Source organism: Prunus dulcis, chromosome 8, assembly GCF_902201215.1.
Source record: "Prunus dulcis chromosome 8, ALMONDv2, whole genome shotgun sequence".
In the NCBI taxonomy this organism is placed as follows: Eukaryota; Viridiplantae; Streptophyta; class Magnoliopsida; order Rosales; family Rosaceae; genus Prunus; species Prunus dulcis.
Genome location: NC_047657.1, coordinates 2918951 through 2940101, shown reverse-complemented (window position 1 = coordinate 2940101; position 21151 = coordinate 2918951). Strand labels below are relative to the sequence as shown.

The 21151-nt window shown below is 39.7% G+C and overlaps 2 protein-coding genes and 1 pseudogene across 2 annotated transcripts; 1 reads left to right on the top strand and 2 right to left on the bottom strand.

Moving 5' to 3' along the window:
* Nucleotides 1-766: 766 nt before the first annotated feature.
* Nucleotides 767-1814, bottom strand: LOC117636977 (annotated as a pseudogene).
* A 5323-nt stretch (nt 1815-7137) lies between these two features.
* On the top strand, nt 7138-8053 carry LOC117636976. Its single transcript, XM_034371701.1, has 3 exons — nt 7138-7488; nt 7575-7772; nt 7814-8053. The coding sequence occupies exons 1-3, from the start codon at nt 7138-7140 to the stop codon at nt 8051-8053; spliced, it is 789 nt and encodes a 262-aa protein (XP_034227592.1).
* Nucleotides 8054-18821: 10768 nt separating this feature from the next.
* On the bottom strand, nt 18822-21089 carry LOC117637560 (single-stranded DNA-binding protein WHY2, mitochondrial-like). Its single transcript, XM_034372469.1, has 7 exons — nt 20615-21089; nt 20410-20507; nt 20217-20309; nt 20031-20125; nt 19751-19824; nt 19347-19435; nt 18822-19247 (listed from the first exon to the last, which is right to left on the bottom strand). Exons 1-7 carry the CDS (start codon nt 20673-20675, stop codon nt 19134-19136), a joined length of 624 nt encoding a protein of 207 aa, XP_034228360.1. The 5' UTR covers nt 20676-21089; the 3' UTR covers nt 18822-19133.
* Between the last annotated feature and the right edge of the window lie 62 nt (nt 21090-21151).

Sequence of the window (21151 nt, the reverse complement as noted above, 5' to 3'; positions counted from 1 at the left end):
ATCGAACGCAGAGAGCTTCAAAGAGAAGAGCTAAGAGCATAAAGAGCATAGAACCAATAAAGGGAAAGACGGAGCGGAACTCAGAGGACCAGTGCTTGTAGAAGGGGACGCGACTGACGGCAATGAGAGCGAATCCGGACAAGAGCGCTGGCTGAAGACGGCCGTGCCACGCAGGCGACAAGTGGCGGATATAGTCAACTACCACATAGGCGATGGCGGCGATTCCAAGGCCGCCGGACCTCGGCGGCCACCGCATGGTGGTGAAAGCGAAGGAGTGAGTTGATGCTGATGAGTTTGGTTTCGAGGAAACTGGGAGGTAGGGAAGGCTGGGACATAGGCGTTTGAACATTCCAACAATATAAACTATAGTTAGTTGTTTTGTTTTCATGGTGTTTCGGTTAATGATTGTGAGAAGTAAATTACTCCATTTGTTGGGTTTCTATTAACCACTCTCTACACACGCCTGAATTTTATTATATTAACCGTTGGTAAAAAGATTTTTTTTTTCAATCACGCTCGCTATTCACGTCTTAAAATGTTTGCCTTAATTTTTGCAATTGTATTGTCAACAAATTATTGAAACAAATGTGGTATTTGTCTTTGTCTCTTCTTTAGTATTTACACATGAGTATTTTGGGCAAATGATAAAAATACCCAAATAAAGCAAGAGGTTTATTTAGGGCCCTTCACTTTTGAGTGTCTTTCGTTCATTTATTTAGTTTCATTCTAATATGCCATCATCCTTAAGTAGCCAGCCCCAGGGCCTTCACCATAACTTTTTGAAAAGCTTGATCCCCCTCCACCTTGATTCTTTCCATGTAATGAGATGAACCAGATGGGGCTGCATAAACTCCATATTTGAATTAGAAGGTAGCTCGACTGTGATCTTTTACAACTAACTTTTTTTCTCCGTCGATAAAAATCGTCACCTTCCTTGCACCAACATTGTGAATCACATTCAGTCTGAACCATTTATTATAGATATTTGCAGCCACCACATTGTGTGTGTAGTACTTCAAGTCCCCATCGCACACCCTTAATTGTGGGGTTGTAGCTTGATGGGCTGCACCAAAGATCTGCATTATTGTAACGCCGGAACTACGCTGGGGCACTAAAAAATGGTCTTCAAATTGCCAAACTCCTTAAGTGTAACCATGCCCCTAGGAAAACAAGAGATGCAACTTTTTAGGAATTGTGAATATCAAAGACAATATATTGTTTCAAACACACATTTTGATATAACATTCTACACTTATAAACACTCAAAAATGTCATATGTTCAAATTTAATGAGAAGTTTTTATTTTGTGGAAACATGTCATCTTTTAATTGAATTATTCTGTCATTAATTTAATAATGTCACTGTCACGTAAAAAGAATGGCATCACACAAGTGTTTCTCGCATCATGAACTCGAAGACGTTCGTGGGCCATAAACACAACTTTGATACACTATATTTACGACAAGAAAATTAATTTGGTACTTAGTTTGAAAAGGGTATTAGCCTAGAGATAGAGAGGAGGGGAAAGAATAATACATACAGAAATTCTTATTTCTGTGCGTGGTCCGGTTGGACTGTGCTTTTTAAAGGGCTTATATCATTGGCGTAGAGACCCAAAACCTTCTCAACTCCATCCACGTTGCTGTAACGATCCGCCGGAGATTTGTTACATGGTACCTGCGGTCGTGTTCAGTCAATTGCACAGGAGTGAACCCATGAGTAGGATCAGCACCACAAAAATGTTGGGCTTCCAAGAAACACAAGAGTTGCAGTTGCAGAATCACAACCCTCCTCATGTAACAAGTGATTTCCATTTTGTACGATATGTATCTCAAGTTGTTGAGTTAATTTCAAGATCTTTATAGTGATATATGAACAACAGCAACTTCCAAGGATTGGAATTGATTGATTTAATCGAATAAGAGGCCTTTGCCTCAAGGGTGGGCAGCTGGTTAACTTACATGCATTGCCCTTTAGATCACGCTGCTGCACAGTGACATTGACATCAAAATTGAAGAGTAAACAAGAATTTTGGTCAGATAACGTACTGTAAGAATGGCTTCGTCAAAATGTGCACTTTAAAATTTTAGATTTGCTATTGCCCGTTTGGATAACTACTTCGTTTTCACTTTTTATTTTTTATTTTCAGTTCTTTTGAAAACATAATATTGAGAAATATTTCAGTGTGTCTATAACATTAGCGTGCGGTTTTATCAATCCATTTATATTATAAATTGTATAGTGTGATAACACTAGCGTGATAAAACCGCACGCTAGGTGAATTGGATTTAATCGTTAGTGATAGTACCAAGTATAGTGTGAGTATCTGATAGGCCATATCCTCCAATCCAATAAAGTAGGGATTTTCAGAGTTTAAGCCATCTCCAGCATGGGCTATATCCTAAATATAGATCTAAAATAATGCAAAACCCATCTCCAGTCATGGGCAAAATTTTTTTTTTTTTGGCCAAATTTGGCCCTTTAGCCCTCTAACCGGGCCACAATAGCCCAGCTTATGACAAATTTTTTGTAGGCCCCATGCATGTGCTTTTCAAGAAGATAAATTATCAACGTGGTCATCTTTTTAAATGTTTTCAAGTGTTGTTTAAAAATATTATAAAAAATTATTGGTCATGACTGTTGGAGGTCAGACCATTGAAACCTATCCATTTTTTATTTTATTTTTAAAATATGGTCACGTTTTTAAATGTTTTCAATTCGTGTTGTTTAAAAAAAAAAATATTAAAATTCTTGTTCTTATCAACGTATACGTGTCATATATGGAATATTGTCTCTAGATAGTAGTTTAATTAAATTAAATAATACATAGTTGTGGAATGTACGAGTGTTGTACCATAGTTTTTCTCAAAATAATAAAACATGAAGGACTCTAAAATATAGCCCTGCATGACTGGAGATGGAAAAATTTATGGAGGGCTAAATTTTTAACCCTAGAGAACTTTGACAAGACCCGCCCCAAATTCCTTGGAGTCCGAGATGAATCCTAAGGTATTTCAGATATCAAGCTAATGCCGGGCTCGCTTATGAACGATAAAGCCTTTATTTATATTTTTCAAATCAAGGAAAAGAGGGACGAGACTTTCTGCCGAAATTTCGGCACAGTCTCTCCTGAAAAATGGACATTTCCCAAAATTTTCAACCTGTCAAAAATGTAGTTTAAAATTCCCAAATTTCAGCATGCACAATGTAAAAGCACACAGTTCACAGAATAAGCCCATTCCTACATGGGCGATAACATAGCAATTCTAAAGACTCAGACCAGGATCAATCATCCATCCAAATAGGTTTCAGACTCAACAAGACCACAAACACCTTTTGACCACAACTAATCAGTAATATTGAAATATAACCAATCATTTAATCTCACATCGACTGGACTTCAGTCTCTCCGACATAATTCAAACCAAACTTTATAAAACTAATAAATAGGATATGGTCCTTGACAGGACCCGACCCAAGTTCCACTTTGGAATTCGAGCCAGACCCTGTGCGTGTCCGACACCTGACGGATGTCGGGCACGAATGACCTAATTGCCCTTCTATACAAAGCACGATAAAATAACAAGGTTGATTTCTATCGAAAAATCGGCAGAGTCTCCCTTGTAACTGGGTCAATACCAAAACATTTACACATGCCAAACAAGTATATATGTATATAACCAACTGCCAGCATACGTATATATACATTCAAACAGTTAAATTCTAAGTCTATGGCAAAATATCAGAGCAACTACTAAGAATTTACAAAGGAGTCAATTTTGTTACAAAACAAAAGTCCTACATCAAAAAGGAAAGAGCGGAAGGTGGAAAACGGCCCGGTGGTGGATCCCTTTGCACGCCTACTGCCTGGGGCGCAAAACATTAAAAAGGGTAAGTGGACCCAAAAACAAAGTTTAGAAAATAGCATATGAACATACTAACCCCACTGTAAAAACAGTTATACAAACTAAATTATTCTCTTTATTTCTGAAATCAATGCACTCATATAATTATACATGTATATAAGCCAATCATACTCATGGTCAACATTAATTTCTTAAGGCATTGAAAACAGTTTAAAACTACCACCTAGGTGTACCCTTTATTTCCGTCAATTCCTTATATCCGTCAATTCCTTGCATCACCATGGGTGACACATACTCGCAGGGCTCAGTGACACGAGGTCAGTCCGAGCCGCAACTCGCAGGATTCAGGGGACCGTAGTCCACCTGATCCGCATTACTCGCTCCACACGAGTTCGAGTACCAAAGAACTCGTGGGGCAACTGTCAAGCATGCTGACTAAACCGAAGGCAACCAATACAATCCGAAGGCAACATTTAATCTGAAGGCAACTTATTTACTGAAGGCAACATTTGTATATCTGGGTACAAGGTGGTTTAGGAAAATATAAAGTTTCTGAAGAAAATATGTTGAATAACTGAATTTCTGTAACCTCTAAAATTCTGCTGCCATTTATCTGATAATTAACTAGAATTTCTTTTCCTATATCCTTTAAAGGGTATTCCACTCGGCAGCATGCAAAACAAAATATTCAAAAGCATAGAACAGCTTATAAAACACTAATCTTTGACTAAAATTAATTCAAGATCAAATACTGTAACTGAAACTGAACTGCTTAAATTCATTTATAAAAACAAAGAGTCCACTCACTGGTAGTCCGTGCTCGCTGGACCTCTTGAAGGTCCCTTTTGCAGGTCAACTGGTGCCCGGGTGCCTGATTCAATGACCATAATATTCTATTAATACAATATAGTATTAATTTAAAAACCCTGAACCCCGGCTCCTAGAAGTACATGCATCAGATTAAAGTTGTTCCTATGGCTATAAAAGCTTGCCTTCCACTTGGACTAGTTTAGCAGTATCTTGGGACTCAAAAATCGCTAAAGTCCCAAAAAGTCAACCCGGGACCCCACAGGTACATGACCTCGCAATTATGATCCGGAAGCCTCTAAAAGTTCCAATATACTTAGGACACATGTTCTGAGGGTTTGGTCTCGATCGGACGGTCGGATTGATCACGATCGTACAATCGTACAATCGCACGATTACTAAACCCTAGCCCTAGGGTTTGCGATTTCGGAGTATCCGAGACTCCGATTCATGATCCGTCGAATCCTAAACGATTCTGAAATTTTCTAGAGTAACATATCTGAAAAAGATTACGATCCAACGGCTAAACCATATTGAACCTGAAAATCGCACAATATGTAAAATCCGTTCGAGGCTCAAACGGTATCCAAATTGAGATCCGCGAATTCCTACGCGCTTGTGACAACCTAAGTATCTCATCAGGACACAGTATCACTTCACAACTCTCGCCCACGAGCCGCCGCATGCGCCGGCAGCGCTGGGTGTCCAAAACGATTACGCATCGCCGAAAAATCTCAAATCCACAGCCCCAAACTCCTACCCTAGGTATAACACCATATTTGGAGCCACTTTTATTCTTGGACCTACCCCAAAAACTGATCGGAAGTGGCCGAACTCGGAGGCCGAAAACTGGTTCAATTCGAAAATCAATTACCTACGTTGAGAACCAATTAAATCCTACCCAACAGGCAGCTAGAACAGCTCGAGAGGTGCAAAATCCATACATGGCTCGTCCGATTTGGAGAAGAATTGAGGGAGAATGAACGGTTCGAAGTTTTGAAAAAACCGGCGTGATTTTTCGCAAATTCTGGAGACTGGCGAGCTGCTCGCGGCAGGAGTGGGCTGAGGCGTGACGGCGGGGTCGGGCCGGCCAGGTTGGTGCCGGTGCCGTGGCCCATGATGGCCGGAATTGGTAGCGGAGCAACAAACTAGACGGAGGCACAGTGCGCTCGCGACACGAGAGAGAGAGAGAGAGAGAGAGAGAGAGAGAGAGAGAGAGAGAGAGAGACTGAGGGAGAAGAGAGAGAATGAGGTTTTGTAAAAATCTAATTTTTCAAATTACCGTTTTGCCCCTCGGAGTATTTTAACCATATTTCCTTCTTTAAAGCTCCGATTCGAGCCCACTTCGTGTCTACGGACTCATCTCGTCATGCTCTACGCAACGGTGTGTGTGAAAGTGTCAAATCCCTTCTCGGTTAAAAAGTCAACCTTTCTTTAATAAATCATTCCAAGGGCAAAATTGTCTTTTCCTCTTAATAAATTACTAATTAAATATTAATTTAGGTTTGGGTTATTACAGTCCTAGTGACCAAAGTAAAATTCAAAAATATACTTGATCTTGCGGCTGCACCTGGGTAAGGCCCCAGGCTACATACGTACCCTTACTAAGGGATCAAGGCACACGTAGTTTTACAATCCATAATCACGAACCAAATGATATACAATTAGTTTTAGTAATACCAATAAATTAATTCTTTTAAACATTAATCTTTTCCCAATATAGTACAAAAATTCCTTTTTCCTCTCCCTATTACTTTACTACACACCGGAGAGTCTAATGCCATGCATAGTAAAGTAACAGTAACCAAAGTGTACGGATCCTTTACCACATGCCAGAAAATCCAACGCCACATGTAGCCTAACCAAACCATGTTCTTTGCACGTAGACCACTTTATCACACGCTGGATAATCTGATGCCACGTGTGATAAGCTAATAACATAACCATTTACACGGCTGTGTTTTGGCTCCTCCAGAACCACCCCAAGAAGCAATTTTGCAACCTCCCCTCTATTGCCCCTCCATTCGGGAGTTTTTATGACCTTCTCGAGATTCTCTACCGCCTTATAGAACAAGGCCAAGACGCTGCAGAGCGGCTCCATTGTGACCCAGACTATAAGCTCTTACACGACCGGGTTATGGATGTCTTTATGGAGCAGTTGAAGTCTGATATTGACAAATTCAAGCAGCACAAGCTCGATTTGAAGCCATCCGATTATATAACTGACGGTGATGAAGACAACGACGACGACGAAGAAGAAGATGATAAAGATGGTACTCTTGATGCTGAAACTTAAGCTGATGTTTTGTTAGCGAGGCTGCAGTGTTGCATTAGCAAACACTCTGAGGCCACCGTGCTTCCCGCGCCGTTTTGTTGTGTGAAAGCATTGTGTGGAGGCTTTTCCCATGCAAACCAGATCAATCAAATCAATCATATCAATCACAAGAGTGGGAGCGGCTTAGGAATGAGGTTTTGGCACTGGAATCGTCAAGGCATGTTTTTCAGACGACAGCGCTCAGAAGTTACGACGTATTTGGAGGAGTTGAAAAAAGCAGGAGGAAGAGGAGGCAATTTGAGTGGCCATGGCAGCATAATAAAGCCGGATGCTATGCTCCCAAATGAGATCACACGCTATGTAGTAGAAGATGGGGATGTTGGGGAATCGACTGAGCTTCAGTGGAAGGCAACGGTGGAGGATATGTACCTAAAACAGCAGCAGCAGCAAATGCAGGGGCAGGGTTTGGGAAAATTTAAAAACTGCTTGGCAGTGTGTCACATCAAAGATTTCATGGGCATACGCCCCAGAGAATTGGCGGTGAGTTTAGGACTTTTGGTATCTGAACTGAGTGAAGTGACGGCATGGAAAGGAAAGGTATCAGTTCCAGTCATTTGCCGAATTAGCTGCTGCTGCATTCGATAGAAGGGGATGATCTCAAGTCCAAGTGCGAGTTTATGATGAGGACATGTAGCAGTGAGTTGGGATTGTATGTTCATAGTCGGAAGGTATGGGACTTCATTCTGGAAGTTGCTGTGAAAGAGAACTTGAAGGCAGAGCAGATGGTTAAGAAGGTGTTTGTGTTCACCGACTTAGAGGATATGGTGATGGTACATTCTTGAAGACTCTATATGAGGCAAAACAGAGCGAGTTTAAGGAGCAAGGGTATGGGGATAATGCAGTGCCACACATTTTGCTTTGGAATATGGGGGATTGGAACAAGCCTTGTATAGAAGAACATCATCGAGGGGTGACGCTGTTGAGGGGCTTCTCTGAAAACTTGCTCAAGTCTTTCTTGGATAATGGTGGGGAAATTGGCCGGCGCCGTCTTATGGAAGCAGCCATTGCTGACAAAGAGTATCAAGCTCTCTCTGTGGTGGACTGAATTTGAACTGAGATCTAGATCAAGATCACGATCAATCCATTCAGTATTTGGAGGGATTGATCTAATGATTCATCATCTGGTATCATAAATTTGAAGATTATTAGTACGTAGAATCTCATTGAATTAGTTTAGTAACCTTGAATTTAATTTGCTTAGAAGTTTTGCACTGATATAATGTCTGTCTTAGCTTAACCAGTTGTTAGATGGATATATGTCTTATATTCCTGATCAACATTTCCAATCATCATTGTGCATCATCTGTTTTAGTTAAATTTAATTTTAAACTTGAGTTATTTCGCAAGCTAACTAGCTAGCAACATTGGGAACATTAACCTGACTAGAGCTTTACAAAGCATTGGACATACTGAGACATTAATCCCAAACACCATGAAAAACACTAGCAAAGAATACATGGACTTGGAACAAATTTCTTATTGTGACTATCCCTTCAGACTTTATACCATAAAAAGCATTGGGCATAACGGCCAATTCACTGCTCATAAGTCAACTAAAAAAAGCAGAACATCACTTAACTAGTTTTAGTTTACATATAATTTGCCCCCTAAAAGCAACGGATACAAACCGTAAGAGAATTTTTGTTTAGAATTCAAACACAAAACTAGTATCAACCCAATAAACTAAACAGAACAGAACTCACTCCATATATCGAAGAAGCGTGGTCTATCTTCACCCTTGCTCTTGCTATTGGGACCACTATCACCGCCGCCATGAAAACGGTGATTGGTTTGTCGAGTGAGTTTGACCAGAAGAGGGAAAGTTTCTCTCTCACAAGAGGCTGGAGTATCTAGTCTAGAGAAAACTTGCCCTGTTTTTTCGGTCTGAAGTGTTGTGTGGGTTTTTGGGATTATTTTTGTTGAATGTGTTTACTGAATTATGGGTTTGGACACAACTTCAGGTGATCAATCAAAGCTATGTCCTTTTCATATCAGCTGGATACTCCACGGATCCTTTTGTTTTGTTTTTGTTTGGTGTGTGTGTGCTGTCTTTCTATTGATTTTCGTAGTGTTTTATAGTTTTGCAATTCTGAGTAGAAATAAAGAAAGCAAATATTTCCCTCGGAAGAAAAAATAATAATAATAAAGCAAATACAACCTCAAACATATGTATGATATCGAAACAATCCGAGCCAACATAGCAAATGAACTGTTCAACATTCACCATAACCTAATCCATCAGTGTCCATCACGACAGAATCCTTAATGAACCCATTAGTGTTCCATCATCACAGCATCCTTCACCACCTCCACCGTAACCCCAGCTTTGGTAGCCGTCTCCCTTATACCTTTTTTAACATGTGAATTGGCGGAATCGTGGATTAACAACTTTACCTTCCATGGCTTAAGTTCCACCAATTCCCAAAGGTTAGCAGTGTCCTCAGTCAACCTTTCCTCCATGTCTTTCAGTACAAGTTCATTAGCCCTCTTCTTTGACTCACAAACTTCCTTCTTGAGTGACTTGGACATGTCAGAAACTTACGTCTCGAATGACTTGCACCCTCCCGTTCTTCTCACCGCACACATTTCTAATTTCCGTATTGGTTTCAGATGAAATTTCTGACATGTCCGAGTCACTCAAGAAGGAAGTTGGTGAGTCAAAGAAGAGGGCTAATGAAATTATATTGAAAGACATGGAGGAAAGGTTGAAGAAACAACAAGAGGCCATGGAAGAGTTTTGGAAACTACAATCAGGAAAGAAAGATGCAATACTTGAGGGGCAGGGGGAGGGGGTATTTAATGATTGAAATCATATGCATGCAATTAAAATGAATAGAGTAGAATGTGGTTAAAATGTTAATATGTTAACATGCAGATGGTAAGTGAACATGGTCAAGGAATGAACTGACCTTTTATCCATGAACATGAGAAAGCTATGGACAAGCTATGGCCAAGGGATTGAACTGACCTTTTTATCCTTCCACGCAGTGCGCACAATGGAGTCAAATTGAACATATATACTATGGACAAACCACAAGACGCACGAGGAGCATCTGTGCAATTTAGTCAATTTGATATTTTCAGTTTCGGTTTGAATTACAGTAGAAAAGTGGTCCCACCCTCACTAAAAACATTGGTGGTGTATTATAGTGGTGATTGCATTTCTTGCAAGGATAAGGGAAGGGAAGTAATATACATTTCTTACAGACTTCTCAAATGTAAATTGAGATATTCTTTTAGGGAGAGAGAGAGAGAGAGGTTTAATTGAGAGATATCCGTTTATAGCCCATCGTGCATTGTATTTCAATAATCTAAATCGTCTAAAAAAATTACTCTAATTTGTTAAATCACTCTAATTTGTTAAATCACTCTAATTTGATAAATCGTCTAATGTTATGCTATTTCTTCTCAATGTTTAAGTACTTTATATAATGCACTATCTATATAATTAAGCTTCGATTAGTTATAAACTCTAGTAGTTTATTTGGTGGGAGATGAAAACTTGTTTCGATATTCATTAGCCTCTGGAATTTATTTGGTAGGTTGGTATTGACGTGGAACATTGCTGTCAGTCTTGTTTGTGCCTTGTGCGGCTCTTCCTACTCATCCCCTATTCAAAGGAATCATAGTACAATTTTGACTGCTTTTGCATTAGTTCATTTATATTAAAACTTTGAAGCAATGGTATTAGGTAAGACATGTGTTTGGTGTGGTTCCATATGATTTAGATGATATTGGTCATTTGAAGGACACTATATTGTATTTGTTTTTGTAAATTTCCCCATTTTGTGTCTTATCTTTTGAAGTAAAAAAAAGTAAAAACTACTTTTATTATTATTTTTTTTTGGAGAAGAAAATTTGACAGTTCAAATTCTCTTTCACAGTTTTACTCTGCTGCAAATTGCTTGCTTTATAATTATCTCGTGTGTATTTGATCCGTGTTATAATTCCTTTTCCTACTCCTCAAGTCATCTTGGTCTCCAAAACAAAAAAATACAGAGAGAGAGACCACATTCTACCTTAGTCATTTTAATCGTTGAAACCATGCATCCATCGTCTTCATGCGATTAAAATGAATAGGGTAGAATGTGGTTAACATGCATATGATAGGCGAACATGGTGATTTTTCATTTAGTATGACTGAATTGAATGTGTTCAATTTTCCTGTTACCATTTTCCCTGTGCCACCCTGTTTCTTCCTTATTTTTGTGACACCTGTCCTCTCTCACTTACCATTAACCTAACTCTGTTAAGTCTTCGTCATCTCTACAACCCAGCGACAACCTCCTTTGCACCCACCGCCCCAAGCCTCCCTTTCTCTCTCTTAAAATTGCCAAACCAGATCAAGATTGTTGAATTAAGCCACATAATCTCCACTTCGAGTGCATTATCAACCGTGACCCTTGCTTTCCCTTCCTCACCAAATCAAAATTTTCTCTCCAAACGACCTCATGCTCTCCGCCTCAACGATGCCAGAAAATCTTGAAAGGTCTCTTTTTTAGGTCTTTCAGTTCTTCAAATTTTCAGCCTTGGAGCCTTTGGATGTTTGCCAGATCCGTTTCCGGGGGAGGGGGGGCGCGGGGGGCCCCGGGTTGGGTGGAAAACGTGGGAAGGTTGTGGTGATCGGCTGTTTGAGTTGGGTGGGTGATTCGTCGTTGGCTGCTGGGCTGCTGGGTTTTTGCTTTTGTAGTTTCAATGTTTTTTAATTCAATGATAAGTTAACAGAGTTAGGTTAATGGTAAGTGAGAGAGGATAGGTGTCACAAAAATAAGGAAGAAACAGGGTGGCACAGGGAAAATGGTAACAGGACAACTGAACTCGAATTGAATGGATGCAAGGCTAGTACCAAAATAAATACTTAGTGATTGAATAATTACTAATTAACAATAAGCTATTTGTTGTAAATAATTGAGTGTGGAGCCTATATGTTGGAAAGGGCCCCACATGTTGTAAGAATTCTGTCTACAAAACTCATTGGATGAACGGATCAAAAGTGAATTGAGATTTGCAGAGTTCCTCCTCTGCTTCCTCCGTTTTTCTCTCCAATTTCTCTTTCAATTTATTACACGTTATCGGCACGAATTCGCTTTAACAATACCAGCTGAATTCTCTGATGAAACCCAGAAATCAAAATCCTCTGAGAAACCCAGAAATCAAAATCCTCTGCCACCGAAGGATCCAAATTCATCAGAGCCCCAACACCGCATAATCTGCTCGCAGCTCAAAACCACCGTTCAGCTCACTTCTCCTCGGCATAATCTCAAGGCCGTGGTACTGTTCTGCCGACAGCGTTCTGCTCCTCGCTGGCCCTGCAATCTTCACCTCCCTCTGCCTTGCTCCGGTGACTCAGAATGGCCGTAGCTGTCTCCTAGAGAGCGGAGCTCGCCAAGCTCTGCAGCTCACGCAACTGGTCCAAGGCCATCTGCGTCCTGGACTCGCTCCTCTCCCAGTCTTCTTCCATCCAAGACATCTGCATGGGCTGTGATAGGGCGCTTCAGCTTGACCTGCATGGTCATGAGTTTCTTGCCCAGTAAGCACAAAGATGCCTGCACCAATTACTGAACCAAATCCAAACCAGATGAGATCCCACCATGGCGATCATCGCTTCTCTTCTCACAGTCGCGGTCTTGCCTGCAACAGTCTCAGCTGTGCCACTCTCCACCAGCTCACGGTGGATCGTCGACGAGAGCGGGCAGAGCGTGAAGCTGGCCTGCATGAACTGGGTGTCGCATCTCGAACCCGTCGTCGCTGAAGGCCTGAGCAAGCAGTCGGTGGACGCCATCTCCAAACGCATCGCGTCGTTGGGCTTCAACTGCATAAGACTGCGACACGAGCGAAACGGCGTCGACCCCGCCTCCTACGACGCCGTTTCTATCGGCCAAAACTACATTCTCGTCAACTACGGCCGCTTCACCTGCGGCTCTGATCAGTTCGGCCCCGGCTTCAGCAACGACACCGATCTCTTCGGCCGCTCCTGGCAAAACGACAAGGACTTCCGATCCACCGATGACGATTCCACGGCCACAATTCGCCAGTATCGCCGGCGGTGGAGTCGCTGCACGAGAAGGCCGTCAGCAGCGGCCATGCGGCGTCGTTGAAGGCCAAGGTTTACAGTCTCTTTGGGAGGGAGAAGCCCGTGCACAACGTCTTCGGCGGTGGAAAAGCGGCAGATGTTTTCCTGCTGACTCTGCTGGCCGTGCTTGGACGTGAGTGCGAGCTTTCCCATTTGGCCGTATGCCAAGTTGATTTTCACGTGCTGGTTGGTGCTGCCACAATTCAATGGAGCAGCATATGTTTATCGGCACTTTCACCTCATCAGATGTGGTATATCCCAAGGAAGAAGACTTGAAAGGCTTCCGTCAATGGGGAAGCAAGACCCCTGGACAACCTGAGAACTTTGAGACACCTGGTGTTGAAGTCACGAACCTTGCAGAGATGGCTGGGCTTGTTGAGCACGAACCAGGCTCTGATGGCGGACGAGAGGAGCTTAGCACAGTAACAAATAAAACAAAGAGGCTACTGCTCTTAGCCACCATGGTGATAAAGATTCGAGATTTGAAAAAAAAAAAAAAAAAAAAAAAAAAACCCTTGGCTTGTGAAGGAACAGTGGTGTGCAGCCACTGATATGATAAAATATTCTAGCTGACAGCTTCTCAATTTGAGCTTTGAAGAAGCCAAGCTAGTCAGCAATGCATGTGGTCGACATTTGACAGAATGCAATGCTTTAAAATTTCGACAAGTGATTGCAAGTAAAAGCAATGATTGAACTGCTTTGGAAACCCACTGGGCTGAGGCTATGGCCGCGTACGTGGACAACCCAAGGCACTGGAGATAGTGGGATACAGCAAGATGGGGGCACTATAAAAATACGAGCTGTGCGGGCACATATTCCCCAGAGCACTGCAAGCCTTTGACCGCACAGAGCACTGCAAACCTTTGACCGCACATTGGGATCTTCGTGAGTAAGAATTTCCTAGAAAAACTCCAGTACTGATGCTCTATTATTTTAGTATCAATATAAGTGCAGGTGTGCAGATTATAGGTGGAAAGCGTTTTGATTTGTGAGATAATCATGATGTCTTCCACAAACGATAATAATATTATCTATTATTTAATTGTGGTGTTAATATGAACCCACAAATAATTTATTTACTGTATGGTGTATGTAGGTTTATTACCCATACGACAGTATTTATTTTAAAGTATGGTGCGGGATTAACGTCCATACAAGTAAATTTATTTTATGGATTAATTGTACTGTATGATGAGTTTTTACAGTATACAGATCAGGACCAGAAGTTCCTTGATCCTCATCATACATTTACATCAGGACTTGAAGATCCTTGATGATGATTTTGATATGAGAGCTGGCAGTCTCTCCGGTACTATATTTGTAAATATGTGATCGGACTTAAGAGTCCTTGATCCCTGACATGTGAATAAGGACCTGGGGTTCCTTAATGATGTAATAGTACCGTATTGGTTCATAGTGCCGTACACATGGATGATAACTGTACTGGCAGATGTACTGTACACGTCAATAGTATCGGATATATGAATAGTGACGTATGCATAAATATTAACCATTTTGGGTAAACCGTCACTATATACAAAAGGGAACCTGCAGTTCCTTACACTCATGGATGAGCAATTAAATGAGATGCCAGAAGTTCCTTAAAATATGGACAATTATGTAAGGGCCTGAAGTCCCGAAATATGTATAGAAAATTGTACAAATGTCCATACCATGCAGAATATGTGATTTTGGCCGAAGTTCAAAATCTAAGGGGATTGAATATCCATACCATGAGAATATGTGATTTTGGCCTGAAGTTCAAAATCTGACAAGTGTTGGGAACCTAACGTTCTAACTGTTAAAAGGACAACCCTTGAGGTATTATTGCAAATTGTGGTACACCACATATTTCTTTGGCACAAGAGAATGATGAACTTAATAAAGTTCGATTATGTTATAATCGACACCTCAAGGACGAAATATATTTTGTGAATCCGGTTGTTAAGAATACACCGTGAAATGGATAATATCAGTATAAACTTCAAATGATGAATTGAGGCTCCCCACATATTTTGTTATATCTGGGTCCAAAGCCCATGGATCCAAATATATGAGAGATCCTAAACTTGAAGTTGTGGGTACATAGTAGTTAATGCTCTCAACTACTATATTGAGATATTATCGTGGCTTTTACTCAATTCATATTTCATGTCCATTTGAAAATGGCGAATTAATTATGAGTTTGGGTTTAACCCAGACCAAAAGTTCTGGGCTCACATGCATGGAAATATGAGAGATTTGATGTGGTTATTTGAACCTATAAGGCACAAGGTTCCAAACCGTCATTTTGAAAAGACGTAAAAACCACAGATGCAAGTTTAAGAACATGTGCAATTATTATAACAGCAAATGAACATACAACAGATAGATTTTTCCACCTGCAATGAAGGTGCAGGCCCTGTAAAATCTATAAAATTACATTATGTTCTGGAAGCCTCTGAAGGAAGTTGAGTTGAAACGCAGTTGCTCAATTAAGTTTTGCGAAGGCAATATCTATAGACGAAAATGTGGCAACTTTTCAGGATTCCAATATCTTCTCGAATCCCCACATTATCTTTTTCTTTCGCAAGAGTCCAAAACTTCACGTGGCCTCTGATAATGCCTGTCGGCACTTTCGGCGTTTTCAAGTATTATTTTCAAAGCCGATCTTGCTTTACGGATTTCACGGAGCTACTTTTTCAAAAGTATCCTGAGAATCTCGCAATTTTTCCTATGGTTAATTTGAAATTCACCGGTTCTATCTATTCATTGTATTTGTGTATAAATGTGTTACTAACGAAATTTTCTTTGGAGAAGACATCCAGTTTTCCCATACAAAATGATGCTATATCTACTTGTTTTTCTTATCATTAAGCACTTAATATGCCTGAGAAGCAAGACTATCTCTGATCATCCATTTAGGAAGCAAGACTATCCCTGATCATGTTTCTGCAAGATCAGGGAATTGTGAAGGCGGCCTTATGCTCTAATCTCCTGAGGTCCTTCTAGACTAGGAGAATTGAGAGCTTGTTTTCTGCTCCCACCAGCTTCCTTCTTTGATTGATGAGCTGCTTGTCTGCTCCCACCAGCTCCCTTCCCTGATTGCTTACCTTACCTTGCAATCAATATCACAATTTTTGTATCTTTTCTTTCTTTTTATAACTCTCTGTTCATAAGGGATTTTATTTCTTTAGAATGAACATCTGAAGAAAGAATCCATGAAGTGATCCTAACTCTGAGAGTTATTGACAGAGAAAAGAATTGTGATTTTGCTTTGCAGGATATAACTAGATCATCAAGCACTACATTTACTGGGCCGATATGAGCTTGAATGATACTTGAGAAAAGTTTCTCCCACCTAAGGATGTAAGCAATACTTGTGTTATTTTATGCTTATATACTTATTTGATATTTATCTTGAAAGGTAACCAAATGGGGAGATAAGTCTGTTCCAAAAGAATGGCTTGTATGTATCCATGAATTATTAATGCAAATTTTACAAATTGCAAGTTGGATACATTGATAATACACTGCACAGATTAAAGTCCCATAAGAACAAAATATGGGTATAGCAGTGATCAATATGATGCACGCCTGTTGCGTAGCAAATGATGTGGATTGAAGTCCCGAAAGGACAATCCCTTGACATGTCAATATTGATATTGTGCACGCCTAATGCGTTGCAAATTGTATGGGTTAAAGTCCCAGAAATTAATTGACATGTATATATTAATCTGTGGCATGCCTGCAGCATGCCAGATATATGGTTCTAAATGTTCCAACTCCCTAAATGGAGATTATCCACGCCCTACTATAACATAAAGCTCCATTGGAGGTTATAATCCACATTCTCACATAATAAAAGCCCCCTGCAGTGGCTTGGGTACCCAAAAGCAAAGAAATGCTTATAATTGATGCATGCGCATGCACATGAGAATGGTGGGATCATGAATTGATGAATGACAAATTTTGATTTTGAAGTAGCTACTCAAATCATCAATGGGCTGTGTTGATTGGAACCACGTTCAATTATTAAATGTCGACAATATCATTGGCCAAAATGGAATGAGGCAATTCCATTATAGATGAGAATGAACGTGAAAGAACAAACCCACAGTACGAACCCCAAAATTTGTTAATACTGAAAGTTATACTTGGGTGTTAGGAATAAAAGGGAATATACCTACTTTGTATGACACAATGTTTCTGGCAGAAACAAGGAATGTTGGGTTTTCTCCATATTTACAAATTCAATTGTGCCCCCTTATTGCACATTTACGGAGACCAACATGTTATCTTTAAGGGTTATTAAATGCACAGAGCATATCACCCGAAGTGATTCCCTAAAGATGTATAAATAGCTGGGTTAAAGCTATATAATGTGTCATAAAGTTTAATCCCTTTAAACAAAATCCTTGAAAGGATTGAAATTGCCTGAAGCAAGTCCCTGAAGGACATGTGCCTGAAGCACAAAATCTGTACTCAATACTAATGTACATAAATTGCCTCAGTGAGTATATTGATTATTAATATGTTTGCAAACACATTAAAGCTTCTCAAGAGTTCCAGAAATATTTGTCTCGACTGAAAGATCGAGCATTATGCCAACGAGATTATTGCTTATACTAAGAAAGTATTGAAGCATTTTTATGAGGATTATCCGTTGGACACTTGAAGGATTTTCCGGAAGTATATTGGACCGGACATCGTATTTTCCAGATAGAGCTCAACTCCATCATTTTGGATGATGTGAGGCATATTTGATGCTATCTAAGCATAACACCATATATGGGCATATTTTTGAGTGAAATTATAAATAGCCCAAGTGTTATTAGATATGCGGACTCTAGAAATCTCTATGGTCGCTTACTGGAAACAACTAGTCATGAAGTTTTCAGGGGGAGATATTCATCAGGGGGAGCATGGTATTCATAAAGACTTTCATACACTGTACTCTTTTTCCTTCATCAGGTTTTTATCCCACTGGGTTTTTCCTGATAAGGTTTTAACGAGGCAGTGTCGCTCAAAGATTGACTCACAGAAACAGTGTCAACTATGATATTCAGACAGATGATCAACAGTATGGCTTCAAGATATTCTGCCAAGCATCAGGGGGAGCGTGCCATCAATACAGACATTTCCACACTGTACTCTTTTTCCTTCGTCCAGGTTTTTATCCCATTGGGTTTTTCCTGGCAAGGTTTTAACGAGGCAGTGTCGCACGCATGTCAATATACACAGAATTTTATGTTACGCATGGTTATGTACTCTTTTTTTCTTCGACCAGTTTTTGTCCCACTGGGTTTTTACTGGCAAGGTTTTTAACGAGACATATTCCGTATCATTTGTGGTCTCCAAGGGGGAGTGTTGTAAATTATTTGAGCTTGTAAATTATTTGTGGAGCCCACATATTGAAAGGCTTCGCCTATAAAAACACATCCCTCAGCTTGTAAGCGATATAGAATGAAGAGAGAAAACCATTCAATAAATCTAAGGCTTCTCTGCCCTTTCTCTGTCTCAATTCCCTCCCAAATTTCTCTTTAGTTTATAACAGAAAGACGTTAATGATTCACTTTTTAAGACTGCACGCACCAAACACCTACATTTGTTTGTATAACAAGAATTGGCTTGGTGCTACTACAACGCATAAACTATCAAAAGGAAAATCCCCAAAGTAACAGTCTAATCAGGTAGGTATACGAATTTTGGCCCAAAATAAGTAATCTTAGCGCAAATTATAAGCAGTAACATCATATAATTAGACACTAATCGAATCTATTCATTAATCAGAACCTTTCATTTCGAAGGCTTCAAGCAAAACATCCCCATAAATGAGCTGAAACCCACTAGTATTATCTTAAATACATAACATGCTGAAAATAGTCGCTTGAGCATCTTAAGCCAGAAATGTCTACACCAGGTCAAATAAGCTTTTGGCAACAGATCAAAATACACTATACACGATAAGTCCATGCTAAAGCACACAATCTTGCAAGTCCATGGTACTAGGAACAAAAGTTTGCAAGTCCAAGTTCCTTAAGCTTGATACGGATGAGATTACTGGTGGACTTCATCTATCCCACTCATCCAAAAGTTGTGGAACCACTTTTGATTGTTGCCCTCCTACAACTGTCGGCATATTGCTCATCAACCTATCCCAACCCATGATGTGGGGCAGCACAAACTGCACAAGAAATATTTGTTTTTATTACAAGCATCAAAATGCATATCCCTAATTATTATTCCAGTTATAAGAAACTTTATATTCATAGTCATGTCATACACTGCAAGCAGTCTTCATAACAGCAAATTCAGCAGCTGTGACAGGAACTATGAAATTCTCTTTGGTTTTGAGGAGGTTGTTCACAACAGCTGTCACCAAAAGTAGGGGGCACAATGTCAAATGTAGATAGCATCAATCCCATATATCTCTATAGCCACATGACTAAATGAAGCAAAAGTACAACTTTAGACCAAGGTTCAGTAACTAAAAGCACACAGAATTTTTACTCAAAGCATCGAAACTTCAAATCACTTGCTTGAATTTAAAGCAACACTTGACAAATCGCAAACTCAATTTTATTTTATTTTTTCAGAAAATGTAAATACAAGCAGATAATTCACTTAGTAAGAACTTCACATTCATTTAAGTAAACAATGGAATACAAGAAGATATAGTGTACTTACCCAAAGAAACCAAGTAGCCACTGCCATCTGCATGACACTTAATTGACAAGCTCTTCCTCACTTGACCAGCATTACTGTAACATGAATTGCTCATTAAAGCCAATTACTATCTATGTCCCGAAAATAATACAAAAACAACTGATGTTTTCACATTGAAACAAAAAAATGATGCCCTCTGAAAATTGTGTTATCAAAATGCAGTTCTTTCCATGAGGTAAGGAAAAAAGAAATCACCCTTGTTACACATGTTTCCGCAAAAGTAGCAGGTCAGAAAATCAACCTTGATTTCATTGAGGGATCATGAAAGAATTCACAAGAATCCTTGGGACCCAAGCTTATCAGAGAGCCAACCTCCGTTGCTGATAAAGCAAATACCTAACAAATGTCATTGAGATTACTTAGTTATTTGGAAAGTAAACAAAATGAAAATCAAGACAATGTAAATAAGAACCGCTATGGAAATTACCTGCTTCTTTTCCCAGTCATACTTGCGCTCGCCAATGGCAGGAGTGAACTTCAACATGACAACACCACGCCGACTAACTACAAGATTTCCAGACTATACAATATATAAAGAGATGAATGAGGAGATACATCCTTGAATCCCTTCATAAGAAGGTGATCAATGAAATTATGAATGAAAAAGTAAAGATGCATACTTCCAATTTGGTGAATGTTGGGAGAACAGGATCCAAAGAGAGTGCAGCTTTTCCTTTGAAGATATCAAAAGAAGCAAATACATTATGAGCACTAGTTCCTGCAGGTTCAGAAACAAAAGAACACAGATAAGCAGAGTAAACTTTATCCAACAGGAAAGAAAGATGTAAGAGATAAAAATTAAAATTGACTGTTTAAACAAATTACCTTTAACAGAAAAACTCTTACTGGCAGTTGAAAAGCTGGTGCTATGTGTATAAGCATGCATTGATAAAGCACCTCTAGTGGGGAACTGGTTCCTTTTTCAACAAAGAAAAGCAGAAAAATACTAAGAGACAAGATTATGGAGACTAATCCTAGGAATGGGGAAGTGTTTGAAGTGTTGTTAGAGTTAGCCAATTCGATGAAAAACCATTCAAAAACTGATAAAATTTACCTTCTTAAGAAACAAGTACAACATCATTTTCACCTTAAATTCGGACCATAGCAAAAAGGTTGGATCCATTACAAGAACCGGGTTTCAGCAATTTTAAGATAATGCTCCAAAATTGGAAGCTGATGGTGTCTATACAGCTAAACAGGGATGACTTTCAGCCTTTCAGGTCATCTAGTTTCTTGTTAATTCTCAGTGTAACAAATGAACAGTCAACTAGGAAATAAGACGAAATCAATGAAATGGCCAATTCATGCGAGTGTGGAAGTCTATAGGTGTGTTAGAACAAAGTAAAAGTTCAATGTGGGTAC